This window comes from Cygnus olor, chromosome 30 (assembly GCF_009769625.2).
Source record: "Cygnus olor isolate bCygOlo1 chromosome 30, bCygOlo1.pri.v2, whole genome shotgun sequence".
NCBI classification, from domain to species: Eukaryota; Metazoa; Chordata; class Aves; order Anseriformes; family Anatidae; genus Cygnus; species Cygnus olor.
Window position 1 is genome coordinate 348613 of NC_054087.1, and position 13579 is coordinate 362191.

The window sequence follows — 13579 nt, forward strand, 5'->3', positions numbered from 1 at the left end:
CACAACCAAAGCATGAAAAGTTAACAGCTGATGTCTAGGAGCAAGCAGTGAATTTGCCCTCTATACATAAACTTCAAACAGGAAAAAAAAAAAAAAAAAAAAAAAAAAAAAAAAAAAAAAAAGGAAAAACACAACTCAAAACCTATGCAAGGATTCCAGAGGAAAGGGGAAAAAAAAATAATAATTCAGGACCAGAATCATGCCCCAGAAAGTATTTTCTCATGGCTGCTACTGCAGCTGTAAAATTAATACATTCCTATGATTGCTCCCACTTACCTACTGACCGCCTATCCTGAACTGAGAGGACGATTCTCCTCTTTAATGCCTTATTTTTATTTTTTTTTTAAAGCTTTGCCCCCGAGTTAGCATCACCTCAGCACACGACTGTTTCAACACCTGTCCCTAAAGCAGTACTGGAAGGGATCACAGCAACGGCTGGAGAACTGAAACCACCGGGAAACGGCTAAAACCAAAATATAGAACCCCCCCAAAGCAGTTAATAGTGCAAATAGAAAACACCTCTTGTATCTTACAAAAATACTACAGGGATCTAAAGATTACTGAGAAATATGTATAAAAGAAGCAGAATATACCTTTGAGCTCGAGTTACAGTTACACGTGGCTAACCAAATTTAAACCCTTGTAATAAAGAAGTTTTGCAATTTTTAAGAGAAGGAGGTGCCTGCAGCCCCACAAACCTCCTGCTGCCCACCCTGTGCTTCGGGAGCTGCTTAAGTTCTCCATTTCACACCTCAGCGAATTTATTTTAAAGCAGAATAAAGCGCAATCAGGTAAAATCCGTGGAGGTGACTACACCTGGGCAAAGCCTCCTTGAAATTGGCACACGTGGCTCCTGCAGTTCCCTCTTCACAACAGCAGGGCTGTGTAGCTCCCGTGATCTGCTCAAAGGAAGCTTCGGTATTTTATTTACGTTTTAATGCTCTGAGGCAGCGATATTTAACCTCCTTCAATCTATTTCTCAAAAATCTCCCTTGTTTTTCTGATGGAAGCTGCTAGAGGTCTGCACCTTCCTATTAGAAAAAGCAGCTAGCTAAAAGTCCAGAAAGCCCCGTGGCATCTCAGGACATAAGGCAACCTGTTTGGCATTTGGTTTGCTTAAAATTACCTAATGTAAACCTAAAAAAAAAAAGATATATATGTATATATATACACACACACACACTACTTTACCATGCCCACAGGTGGGGGGGGTCTCCCTTGATCATCACACAGGCAAAGCACCACTAGCTAATTTTGTTGGCGTGTTAGGGACACTTTGCTGCCACATTTTGGAAAACGTAATGCAGGATTTGTTCAGAGGATGGGGTGGAAGCTGTCAGCCCTTTCAGCACGATGAAATAACTGCACAGAGTACGCCCATCTGTCCCAGTTCATGGCCCCCTCGGATAGCTGGGCACCTTCAACCCGGGATTTCCTTCCACCTTCGCACATGGTTATAAGAGCAATAACGAGCTTATTCATAAAGTGATTACTTCTCTAATCTGCACCCACCAAAACCCCAAAGCAGAACCCTAAAGAGTCTTCGAAAGACAGCAAGAGAAGCAAGGCTGTTTCTGCACGTTCTGGCTCTCCAGGTGGGAACCAATTTCACCCAAATATTTTGGGGGGGGCTGCAAATCAGCAGCAAGCCAGAGAGCTGCCTAAAGCCACCACCAGGGCAGCTGCTTGGCTCGGCGGTCACTGCAACGCCTGGGTTTGTCCAGGCGCTACGAGGCAGCTGAGCGCGGCTGCCCTGAACATGACGGCGTTGTCGGATTTCTCATTTACTTTAAAATTCACTTTGCTGTTGGCTCAATGCCCCTGAAGACCGGACTTTGCCTTGTGCTCGTGCCAGAGCCGGTCCCACGCTGCTTTTATCAGCGCCAGCAGGTTCTGGCCAGAAACATCCCAACATGGGATGGGCAGGGGCTGAGCCGTGCTGAGTTATACAGCCCTGGCAATTAACGCAAGATCGTTAACAATCACCCAGTCCTCTCTGAAATGAGCCCTTCCCCGCTGCTCTGCGCAGAGCCTTGCTGGTGGTTTGGGTGCATTGAGACAGCATTTTCTCCTGGGACAAGCAGTGCTGAGCGCCGGGTGCAACCCCGCAACCTTGCTCCCGGCGCGGGAAGGGAAAAAACAGAGGAGCGGGGAGGATGTGGCGGGCTCTACGCCTCCGGCTGGCCCTTGTTCGTCTTCTTCAGCAGCTTCTTCAGGTCGGGAGACATGAAGTACGGCTTCTCGGCCGAGCCGTCGTTTCGCTCCAGGTCTTCCACTGCAACGAGAAACCCCCCCGCGCAGCAGCGGGGGCCACAGACAGGGGTTGGCACGGCCGGGGCACGGAGCTTAAAGGCAGCGAGATGGCAGAGGAGTACTGTGCCACCCGGCTAAGGAATATTCCTTTGGGGCGCTCCCGTGGAAATAAAGGTCTTTCGGCTCATCGTGGGGAGAGGGGATTTTCCCTCTGCTGCACCTAAAGGCTCCCGGCGTGCGAACCGTCACAGCCGCTCCTTGTTTTAAAGGGAGTGCTGTGCTCTGAAAACTTCCTGATTGTTACTTGGAAGAAAGTAAAGGTTTCGTAATTATTATTTTTTTTTCCCTTGGGAAAGTTTAAATAGTGCTGCAGGAAGGAGCTGCGAGGAGAGGTCACCCCGGAGTGCTGCCTCCACCTCCCTCCCTGCTCCTCCCGTGTCCTGAATTGCTTGGGCCACAAGCACAAAGTGATTTTTGCTCCTTCTGCATCCCGAATTGCTCCAGCGACGAGTACAAAGGGATTTTGCTCAGCATTGCTCGCCCAGCACACAATGCCCTCGCCAACACGCGACGTGCACGCAGTAATTAGGTGCATTCCCAGCACTGAACGCACCGGTTGGCCTCGGCGCCAAACAGCTGCTCCAGCGAGAAAGTCACAACCACAACAACAGAAAAAACAAACCACAAAGCACCAGCGTCAGAGCTGAGCAAAGAGAGCTCTGGGACGTTTTGTAAGGGACGACGCCGGGATGGGAATCCAAGCATCAACACTGCGCCTTTGTCCTGCTGGAGGTGGCGCTCCGTCTGCTCGGGGTTTGTACCACGAGCTGCGGGATGGCGTGCAGGGTGAGTCGCCAAGGATGGCGTTCCTTAAGCCTTGCTCACCCTTGGGGCATCAAGAGGAAAACAAGGAGAGGACCCAGCCGTCATGAAGCCATCGTGGTCCGGCAGCTCCTCCACCCACAGATCAGCCAAACCACCGACCAAAGCAGCTCTGGAGCAAGCAGAGCTCGTACAGCACCGGGCAAGCCTCCACGTAGGGGCTCAACCTCTGCGCCACCAGCAGGAGGACCCAAAATCTTTGTTAAACGCAGGAGGCTGTGAGTAAAAGCCTCAGCAGTTTGCAACCACCGCCAGCTGCTCCTTTTAACCTCCTTACAACAACAGCGGGGGGGGTTTCACCCATGAGATGGGCGTGCTCTGCTTCACACCCAACACTTTGCAGGAACTGAAAGCGAAACGTCCGCCACCATGCACGGGGTTCCTCGGGTGCGCTGACCCGCTTAGCACAGGGCGAGGAGCGGGGGCACCGGTTTTCCACCACCCCAGGAGCGAACCTGGCCGCACACCGGCACCGGGCATGCATGGCTCAACAGCTCCTGGCCACACGTGCCCGGCTGTGCAGGAGCCCAGATTAACTCCAGATTTGTTCCTTCCATACAAGAGTATTCATTATTGGGCGGGGAGATGGGGTTGGTACAGCAGGGAGAAGCCAGCACCCCTCCGGCCGGGAGGACCTGGAGGACATCCAGCTGGGAGCTCTGCACCAACCGCGGCCACAGGAGAAGGCTGCTGGGGCCACGCAGCCACCCCTGGGCCAGCCCTAGCCTTGGCTATCCGTGCTTTTGGAAGGCTCTAGGGTCCCCTTCAGCAGGATGGCACTCAGCTCGGGGGACATGTAGTAAGGCCTCTCGGGAGATCCATCGTTCCTCTCCAGATCTTCACCTTTTCACAACCCCAGGAAGAAGCAGCCGGGATGGGGAGAGGGGAACAAAACAGTGGGAGAGGCCAGGGAAAGGCAGAGCAGAGGTGAGAGGAGGAGAAGAGCGAGGAGAGACATGAGGAAGGGAAGGAAACAAAACAAAAGGAAAAAAAAGGAAAATTGAAGTTAGTAGCAGTTAGGTTCCCCCAAAACCAAAGCACCGAAACAGAGAGACCAAAGACAGGCTGTGGGCTTCCAGGTAGAGGGGAGAGTAGAGGCTGGTAGGAAGGCAGGTGGAAGGTGGGGAAGGAAAGAGTGGGAGAAAACCCTACGGAGAGGCCAGGGGAGCAAACCCTGGGGTCCAGATGGCTCTGGGGCGGAGGGAGGTTCTGCTGCCCAGCGGGAGGAGGACACTTACAGAAGCAGAGGAAGAGGGTGTCCACGCACATGCCATAGACGCTGAAGAACCCGTGGGCAATGAGGTAGGAGCCCACAATCACCGTCTGAAAGAGAAACACTGCGGTTAGGTGGAACCTGGCAAGGAGGAGAGAATCCCAAATTCCCTGGGGAGAGGGGGAACAGAAAGGAACAGGGAACAAAAGGCGTCTGCAGCAAGGGTGGACAGAGCCAGCCTGGATGGCAAGACGCCTCCTAGCCAGCAGCCGAAACAAAGGCTCATTTCAGTGGGGATGGAAAATAAGCCTTCACAAAGCAGCTCTGCAGAGACAGCCAGCAGAGCAGCATTTTTAAGGCATTCTTGCTAAGGATTTCTTTGGTCACATCTAAATTCCCCAGCAGAGCAGAAAGCAGCTCACCAGAATAGGAACCCAGTAGTAATTCAGGGACGGTGCTGTGTCTTGGACCAGCTTGATGCGCTGGGTGAAGAAAAAGAAGGCGAGGATTCCTGGAAAACAAAAATCACATAAATGGCTGCAGGACCCTGGGCAGAACGAGGGGGTTTGGGGAAGGCTCCCGTTACCAAAAAACAGGGTTTGGGAAGGCTCAGGGTGCAGCAAATGCCCCAAGGAGAAGCTTATTGGCCAATACTTACCAACACTGCCCACGATGAGGAGTTTGCCGAGGAAGAAGAGGAAATCGGTGACTTTATCTAAGACTGCCACCCTGGGAATGAGAGAGATGTGAGCGCCTGCTCCCAGCGGACATTTGGCTGCCTTTTTGACAGCAGGAGGGGCTTGGACACCAGGAACTCGCCCTAAGGCCAGGCTTTCGAGCAGGACCTCACCTAATGATGTTCCTCATCAGCAGGAAGAAGGCGTTCCTGGCGGAGGTGCAGAAGTTGGTGCCATAAACAGCAATCTAGGAGGGGTCACAGAAACGGAAGCAGAGAGGTGAGGAACAGCATTGTGCAGGATTCAGCCCAGAGAAGAGGCCACGATTCATCCCATCTCTTGAGTAAAATTCTCAGCTGGCTGGAGGAATCCCAAACCTGGAAGCACTTTTTCCTCCACCGGCAGGTCAAGCATCAGCACCCGAATTGGGCCAAAAGCCAAATCCCCCCCACCCTGGTGTCCTCTGAAAAGGTTCGTGCCCAAGACAAGGCAACACAGTGAACGTTGAGGCTTTCCAGCAAAACAGCTAGAAAATGCTGAAAAGCTTCGTTTTCCCATGAAATTGAGAGGCACAGGTCTCAACAGCCTCCCAAAGACAGCCCCACGTATGCCGATACCCCCCATAGCCATGACCCCTTGGGTGCCCAACGCTGGCAGACCCTTACCATGATGTAGGCGTTTCTATTGAGGAACTTGATAATTTTTTCCAGGCACCAGAAGCAGCACTTCAGGCAGCTCAAGAGGAACTTGGCAAACTTGTTATCTGCAGCTGGAGGAACACCATGGGACAGGAGGATGAGCAGCTGAACCCAGAGGCCCTCTGCAAGCCTCAAGGTGCCCACGTCCCTGTCCCAGCCTCTGGGTCCATCTGGTCCAACCCCTGCTCGAGCAGGGTGCCCACGACCACCTCCAGACATCTGGAGCACCTCAAGGGAGCATCTCCAAGGAGGGAGACGTCCCCCGTGGGCTCTGGTACCGCAGAGACACCAGCCGTGCCCACCTACTCATTTCCCAGCCCCATTTTGGTACCTTTCAGCCTGTGGTCCAGGTACTCCAGAATGACCCTGATGACTTGGACGATGGCAAGGATCAGCGACCCGAAGGCAAGTGAGCCAGTGTGGTACCTGGGAAAACCGCTCCAGTTAGACATGGAAAACCCCGAGAAGCTCGCGGTGCTCCTCAAGGGACGTACCGGAGTGCGCGGCCGAAGGCGGAGAAGAGGGGGAAGGCAGGCATGTCATCAGGTTTCTTGAAGGCCCAGTAGTACGAGGCGAAGGCGCCTGCCAGCGTCACCTGCCCCAGCGCGATCACAAAGTTGGCGAGCCAGAAGAACATGAAGACGTTGAAGAACTGAAGGATGATGAGGTACTTGTGGTATGCCGTCTCTCCCCCATAGAACGCGAAGAGGCACTGGGCGTCGGGGCACAGCTTGGTGACGTTGGACGTGTTGAATTTCTGGGGGGGGGACAGAAGAATTTTAGGCACCATGAGGCGGACCGACAACATCTCGTGGTCAACCCAAAGCCACACTGGCTTTCAGAAGACTTGATCCTGCTCAACGTTTCGCACATTTGCTCAGATCAAAAAGCAAGCTTTGCACATAAAACAGCTTAAAGAAAAATAACAGCACGATGCAAATGAGTTCAGAAGTGGAATTTCGCTTGTAAGAGCCTACAGGCTTGAATGACCACCAAAGTATTTTTTGTGTAAGAAACAATCTTTTCTTTCACGGGTAAAGCATAGCATTGGAATGAATTTCTTGACATCCTCACCTCTGGGCTGCAGGTCTGCCCAGAAAACTGGCACGCCGACTCGTTGAACACCTTATAGACCGCCTCGTTGGAGGTGGAGAGGAAGCTGCAGCATGGCAGTTAAGGAGACACGACTTCACAAAAACACAAGCCTGGATCCTCAGCACGCCCAATGCAGCTTTGCTCTTGCCAATCTTCTGCTTCCCTACGATGGGTTTTGTTTCTTCTAACCCAGAGGCCGCAGCTGGCGGCTTTGCAAGCGGATGCATCCCTGACTCTGGAATGAGTTCAGCACCCTGGAAGACTTTTAGTGTCTCCACAGCTTCCTTCCCCTGGAGCCAACGCGCAGGAAAAGGAAGGAGAAAGGATACACGGCCGTGCTGGCCCAGTAGGCGATGCAGAGGCACAGCAGGAAGAAGGTGCACAGCGGAAACAGCAGCGACATCATGATGTGGCCAACAGCCCTGCCGAGGACGGGGGAAGGCGGTTAGAACCCATGGAAATCCTCATGAAGACGGGGACACCTCGCTGTCCCCTCCCTTCGCAACGGGTGACCACAGCCACCTCCACCCGGGGACGCGGTGGCCTGTACCTGCTGGCCTCCTTGATGAGCGCGATGGCGATGAGGATCCTCTTGCGGAGGAAGATGAGCAGCAGGATGATGACCACCTCCACCACGCACAGGATGATCACTGGAAGGGAGAAGGGGAGCCCCGTCAGCACATGGGCACCGTCCACCCTCACCTTCCCAATCCACCGTGGTGCCCAGCGCTCCCCGAGGGACATCCAGCACGGCCTTCACATGCTCCATCCTGTGGCATTGAGCACAGCCACCCTCCGTAGCCCAGCTTTTTGGAGAGGGCCACCAAGAGGCCAAGAAGGCCCCGAAGTCTCTGTGCTCTCCCCTCCCGAGCACGTTCTCCATGTCCGCAGGAGGACAGGGACTCACTGAACGCCAGCCACGTCTGCCGCAGGTGGAGGTAGACGCGCAGGTCCGTCTGAAACCCAAGGTCTGTCAGGGAGACATCGGAACCAGCTTCCCCCTTCAGATTGGCGTACTCCATGTAACAGTGGAAGATTCCTGGGGTGGAAAGCAGAAAATCGTCGTATTGGCACTCAACAGCAGGGAGCGAGGTGCTGCCCAACCCCGCCGATATTTGGGTCCAAGGACTCTGCCTGGGGGGGTTCTGCATGCAAACCCTGCTTAAGATAGGGAAAGGAAAACAGGGAGAGCACGGAGGAGGCTCCCAGCCGCTGAGGACATCGCTCACCGTAGCCCAGCACCAGGATCACCAGCACGATCATCACCCAGACCATGATCCCGGCCAGGAAGCGGAGCAGGACGATGAAGATCAAGCTGGCCACCATTGCGATCACCAGGCCTCTGCAGGAGGAAGAAGGCAGCCTTAGAAATGGAAACTCTCCGTGACAGAGGGTGACTGGGATGGGGGCGAAGTTGCTCCAACACGCTCCAAAAAACCCCGTGCCACTTTCCACTCCTGTGGACCTCTGTGGTGTGGGAAGGGGACAGCTCAGTCCTTCAGGACCTACTTTACTTCAGTCTCTACACCCACTGCCACCCTTCTGCTGTCAGGTTTGAATGGAAATTATGCAAAAGTCAGGAAAAGGCAGAAAACGTTGGGGGAACTCCTGAGCTTTGCCCCTCAGGAGCAGGTGCCACACAGGCGCCAGCCTCTGCTCACATTATGATCCAGTACCAGGAGACCGTGTAGTCCTCAAAGATCTTCATGGCCAGCTGCCTCATCTCCAGGACCACGTTTGCTTTTCTGGAACACAAAAAAAAAGATAATAATAAAATAAAAGCAAAAGGCAGGGGAGAGCATCGGTGTCTGCTCTGCCTGCGGCAGTGCAGACAAAAACCTCGTGGTTTGCTCCCCCCGAAGCGGCGATAACGCAGCAGCCTTGTCACTGCTCCTGTGTCTGCCGGCACCCACCTGGCCCCCTCGAGCAGCTCGGTGACGTTCCTGCGGCTCCCGCGCCCGTCATCGTAGGTGGTCTCGTTCCCCACCATGATGACACCCTTCTTGGCCTGGATGGCCGGGAGGCAGCGGCGAGCCACTGCAAAAGAGGGGGCTCAGCAGATGTGCCCCCCCCCCAACATGGGACACCCCTAAACGCGCTCGCCCACCAGCAACCCCAGGGATGGTGCTGCTCCCGTCCAGCATCCCGCTGAAACAATCCCCCAGCAGCACTCACAAACCCACACAAACCTCCCCCAAAATCCCCAACGGGCAGCTCGGATCCCAAAAAGCCCAAACAAAGCGAGCACGGGCGCTTCCCCAGCCATAATGAGCAGGTTCCCAGTTTGTTAATCAGTTAACGGCAGCTCGTTAGCCACCTCCAGACATACGTGGGGTGCTGGGGATGAGCATGGCCGGGCACTCCTTGTCCTTCAGCACCTCGATGGGAGCCTGGATGGGGACAGCAAGGGGGAGGTGAAGTTCTGGGGCTGAGATGGGACAAAGCCCCGCTCGGCGCAGCCCAACGCACCTTGCTCAGGTCCCCGAATTCGGGCACGCAGAACTGCCGGTAGTATTGCAGGTCGGCGGGCACATGGGAGCTGTAGGCACCCAGGTAGGTCATGTACCGGTCTGGACATTTGCTCACGCAGATCTAGGAACAAGGAGAGGAGAAGGTGGGAAAGTGCACCAGGAATGCCGCAAAACCCTTCATTTTTGGCATTTTTCTCTTTTTTAAAGAAGCCCAGCACCAGGGAGCTGCACCGGTAGAGCATCCAGAAGTACCTGTGTGGTCGGGCACTGAAACTCCAGCAGCACCAGTGGGCTGGCACACTTCACGATGTCGAAGTAGAAGAGAAAAGGCTTGTCCCTGCAAAGAAAACGGCTCAAAATGCCACCCCGAGGATGTCGCGATGCCAGCGAGCAGCACACGAGCAGGGAGGACCGGGGGGCACCTACTCGTTGGCCGTTCCCTGATGACCGCAGAACTGCCCGCGGCTGTCCGTGGGGTAGATCACCTTCCGCGGGTCCCCGTGCGTCCACGCTGGGCAGTGGGGACAAAACGGGGCAGTTTGGTTACCTCCGGCCCCATCCCCACCTCTATTTTATCCAAGGAGCTCGCGGCCCCTCGGACGCCCCCGGGACCATACGTACCCACGATGCCCACCACGACATAGCCCACGATGGCGAGGACCAGCAGGATGCAGCAGGCCACATCGGTGCAGCCCCTGCGGCCGGGAAGAGAAGCGGGGATGTGAGCACGGCCACCGGCCCCACCAGGGGGTTGCGGGGGGGCTGCTCTTACCTGTCGTAGATGGGACCTTTGAACTTCGGGTCATATTTCTGCGGCGTCCCTGCGGGGATGGAGAACAAACCGGCTCAGTTGGAAAAACCACTGGGGAGGAGGAGTTTTCCCTTCGCTTCCCTGCCGCCTCCCCAAGGAGGCAGCGAAACCTCCGCGCCCTTGGGAACGCGATGCTGCCACCAAGACCAGGCTGCCGGGGGCGGGGGGGGGGAGGGAACAGCCAAATGACACCCCCATCCCGTTCCCATTGCTGCTGGAAAAGTTCCAGCCCACCCTTTAGGTTTGTTCTCCCCTCCTTGTGACAACGATGCACCAAAACCCAACACGGACGTGAGCAAAGCAGGAGCCGTCCCTGTGCAGACCGGGGAGCCCCGATTCCCAAACCAACACCCCCCGCCCCCAGCTTTTAAACAAAAGGCCTGGGAGAACCAGGAGCAGGAGGAAAATAATCTCCAGCTGCCATTTCCCTCCTTCAGCGCCTCTGCTTTCCAGGCGTGGAAACAATTATCCCCTTGGAGAGCAAGTTTCCCCACAGCTCTCTCCAAAATCGTTCCCCTGCTCCTGCAGCCTGCGCCCTGCTCCTGCCCGGCAGCCCAGTGGTTAAGCCGCGCTCCTTCGCCCCTCGTTATTTTTAGGGTGGGAATTCAGCCAGTGAGGCCGGTTTCAGTGTGGGAGCGGCCTGGAGCTGGGACACGTCTGCTTCGAGGCAGTTCTGGGGTGCTGGGAGCAGCCCCGTACCAGGACAAGTCAATTTTGGGGTGCCCGGAGCTGCCCCGTACCAGGAAACATCAGTCTGGGGGTCCTGGAGTGCCTGCTACTGGGGAGACGTATGATTCAAGGCACTTTTGGGGTGCCTGGAGCAGCCCCACGCTGGGACACAGCAGTTTTGGGGTGCTTGAAGCAGCCCCACAAGGGGATGCGTCAGCTCTGGGGGCTGCGAGCAGCCCCATAAGAGGACACACCAGTTTGGGGGCACTCAGAGCAGCCTGGTATCAGGGAAACATCTGATTCAAGGCACTTTTGGGGTGCCTGGAGTAGCCCCACACAGGGAACACATCTGTTTTGGGGTGCTAGAAGCAGCCCCATGCTGCACACATCAGTTTTGGGGAGCTTGGAGCAGCCCACACCATGCACATTAGTTTTGGGGTGCCCAGAGCAGCTCCGCACCACGCATATTGGTTTTGGGGTGCTTGGAGCAACCCTGTGCTGCACACATCGGTTTCGGGGTGCCCAGAACAGCCTCACACCATGCACATATCAGTTTTGGGTGCCCAGAGCAGCCCTACAATGCGCACATCGTTTTTGGGGTGCTTGGAGCAGCCCCACACCATGCACATTGGTTTTGGGGTGCCCGGAGCAGCCCCACACCCATCGGTTTCGGGGTACCCAGGGAGCTGCGCCCCCACAGAGCGACCCCCACCACATCCAGGGAGCTCCCAGCCCTTTCTGGGGATGCTGCACCCCAAAACAACCACTCGGGGGGCTCGACCCTTGCACGGCGCCCTCCGTGCCCTCGGCGCCACCGCCCCATAAACAGCGGATCCACCCGGCCGCCCTCGTTAGCCATTAACCGCCGCGCTAACGAAGGCCTCGGTGTTAACGAACCCTCCCGGCCGCCTCGCAGGCAGGAAGCACCGCGAACCTAAAGCGGGGCCGGGCTCGCGCTCTGCCTTATCTCGGCCGCTGCAACTTCCTGCACCCCACTCCGCGGTGCCGCCAAGGGTCCTCCGGCACGGGGTCGGGGGCGAGCCCTGCACCCCCCACCCCGACGCCCCCCCCCAACCCTTACCGTGCTTCCCGTAGTAGTTCTCCTCCTCCTGATCCCCCATCCCCTCGCTGCTCGCCCCAAAAGAGCCCCTGCGCGCTCAGCCCTGGGCGTGCCGGTCTGCCAGGAACCGCAGCAGCGAGCAGCCGGCCGTGCAAAACACGCCGTTAAAGGCGCAGCTGCTTCCTCCCCTCCTCATCCTCGCCTCGCAGCTGCTTCATCCCCTCCTCATCCTCGCCCCAGCGCCCACCGCCCACGGCGGGCACCACCCTCCGTCCGCCGGTGGGGTGGCGCGGTGACCACAGCCGGGTTTGGTTTTGTTTTTCATCCCGGCGGTTTGCTATATTTAGGGGTATAAATAAATATTTAGGGGACAAATAAATATTTAGGGGGTATAAATAAATCAGCGTGGCGCTGGGCGGCTCCGCAGAGGGTTGGGGACGGTGGCGCCGCGATGTCCCCGCGGCTCATAGGCTGCCGGTGATGTCAGGGAGCGGGGCTCAGCACCCCCGGATGCGTTGCGGGAACAAAAGAGGGGCACGGAAGGGGCCGGGACGCGTGACCCCGCTGTGCCCCCCCCCCCCCGTGGGGAGGCCGGGACCCCCGGGTTGGTGTCAGAGGACGGTGGCACCGCGTCGGCACGCCCAGGTCCGGTTGGTGGCACTTGGGGTGCCAGCAGCGGTGCCCCACCCTGAGACCGTCCCCGTCTCAACGCGCACGATTCGCCCCCCAAACCTCGGTGGTCTCCAAAGCTGGGGGGCCCCAAAACCGGCAGCCCCCAAACTCGGTGACCCCCCCTCAAAGCCGGCAACCCCCGAACTTGGTGGTCCCAAAACTTCACAATCTGCAAACTCAGTGGTCCCCAAATCCAGCAGCCCCCAAACCAGCGGTCCCAAAACCCAGAAACCTCCAAACGGGGTGGTCCCCAAACGGGGTGGCCCCCACACTCGGTGGTGACCGTACCCCCCCCCCCCCAAAACTCAGTGCTCCCAAAGCTGGTGCCCCCCAAACCCAGCAGTCCCCAAACTTGGTGGTCCCCAAATCCAGCGGCCCCCAAACCTGGTGGCCCCCAAATCCAGTGGCCCCCAAACCCAGCAGCCCCCACGCATGGCAGTCACAAAACCCAGTGCCCCCCCCTCCCCCAAATTCGGTGCTCCCAAAACTTGGTGACCCCCAAAACTTGGTGACACCCAAAACCTGGTGAGCCCCCACCCTGGTGGTCCTCCCCCCCAGGTCCCCCCCCCCCCAGCAGCCCACCCCGGGGACCCCCAGGCAGGCTGCTGCCGGGGAGGGGACCCCCATAACGGATGGGAAACCGGGGGGACCCCCCCAGGAGACAACTGAGGGGGGGGGCCCCGGGGTTCCCAAGGGTTCCGGGGGTCCCGGGGGTCCCCTCGCCGCCCCGGTACCGTAAGCGCCGTCCGGGTCCTTCCTCTCCCCCATGGCGGGGGCTCGGGGATGCTCCGGGTCCCCCCCCCCGCTGCCGCCGTTCCGGCCGCTCCCGGGGCGTTACGCCTGCGGCTCCGAGCAACCGAAGGGGGGGGGCGCCGTTACCGTGGCCCCGCCCCCCGTCCGTGGCCCCGCCCCCTCTTCTTAGCCCCGCCCCCTGACCCCGCCCCCCAATCGCTCCCCCCCCTTCTGCCCATCACGGTTCGGCTCGGTGCTGGCGGGGGGGGGCGCACGGTCGGGTGTTGGGGGGCTGCGGGGAGCCCCCCCCAGGGTGGGTTGGGGGTCCTGGGGATTGGGGGGGGCT

General features: G+C 57.4%; 1 protein-coding gene across 4 annotated transcripts; it reads right to left on the reverse strand.

Moving 5' to 3' along the window:
• Nucleotides 1–496: 496 nt before the first annotated feature.
• Nucleotides 497–13417, reverse strand: SLC44A2 (solute carrier family 44 member 2). 4 transcript variants are annotated; one of them, XM_040542531.1, is made up of 22 exons: nucleotides 13236–13417; nucleotides 10062–10110; nucleotides 9911–9984; nucleotides 9716–9800; nucleotides 9542–9626; nucleotides 9288–9410; nucleotides 9148–9208; nucleotides 8732–8855; nucleotides 8480–8563; nucleotides 8048–8160; nucleotides 7726–7857; nucleotides 7369–7468; nucleotides 7148–7240; nucleotides 6798–6882; nucleotides 6218–6480; nucleotides 6055–6149; nucleotides 5691–5794; nucleotides 5199–5272; nucleotides 5007–5077; nucleotides 4771–4859; nucleotides 4374–4458; nucleotides 497–2275 (listed from the first exon to the last, which is right to left on the reverse strand). In XM_040542531.1, exons 1-22 carry the CDS (start codon nucleotides 13267–13269, stop codon nucleotides 2169–2171), a joined length of 2130 nt encoding a protein of 709 aa, XP_040398465.1. In that variant the 5' UTR covers nucleotides 13270–13417; the 3' UTR covers nucleotides 497–2168. The 4 variants fall into 4 exon arrangements, with proteins under 4 accessions (XP_040398465.1, XP_040398463.1, XP_040398462.1 ...); XM_040542529.1 differs by having other exon boundaries at nucleotides 497–3978; nucleotides 13236–13402; XM_040542528.1 differs by lacking the exon at nucleotides 13236–13417 and adding an exon at nucleotides 11851–12517 and having other exon boundaries at nucleotides 497–3978.
• Nucleotides 13418–13579: the final 162 nt, after the last annotated feature.

Coding starts and splice junctions, on each gene's coding strand:
- SLC44A2 (XM_040542528.1), bottom strand. CDS start 11,890: ATGGGGGATCAGGAGGAGGAGAACTACTACGGGAAGCACG. Junction 9,801..9,910: donor TGTCGTGGTGGGCATCGTGG/GTACGTATGGTC, acceptor CCCACTGCCCAG/CGTGGACGCACGGGGACCCG. Junction 5,273..5,690: donor ATAGAAACGCCTACATCATG/GTAAGGGTCTGC, acceptor GACCCCTCCTAG/ATTGCTGTTTATGGCACCAA.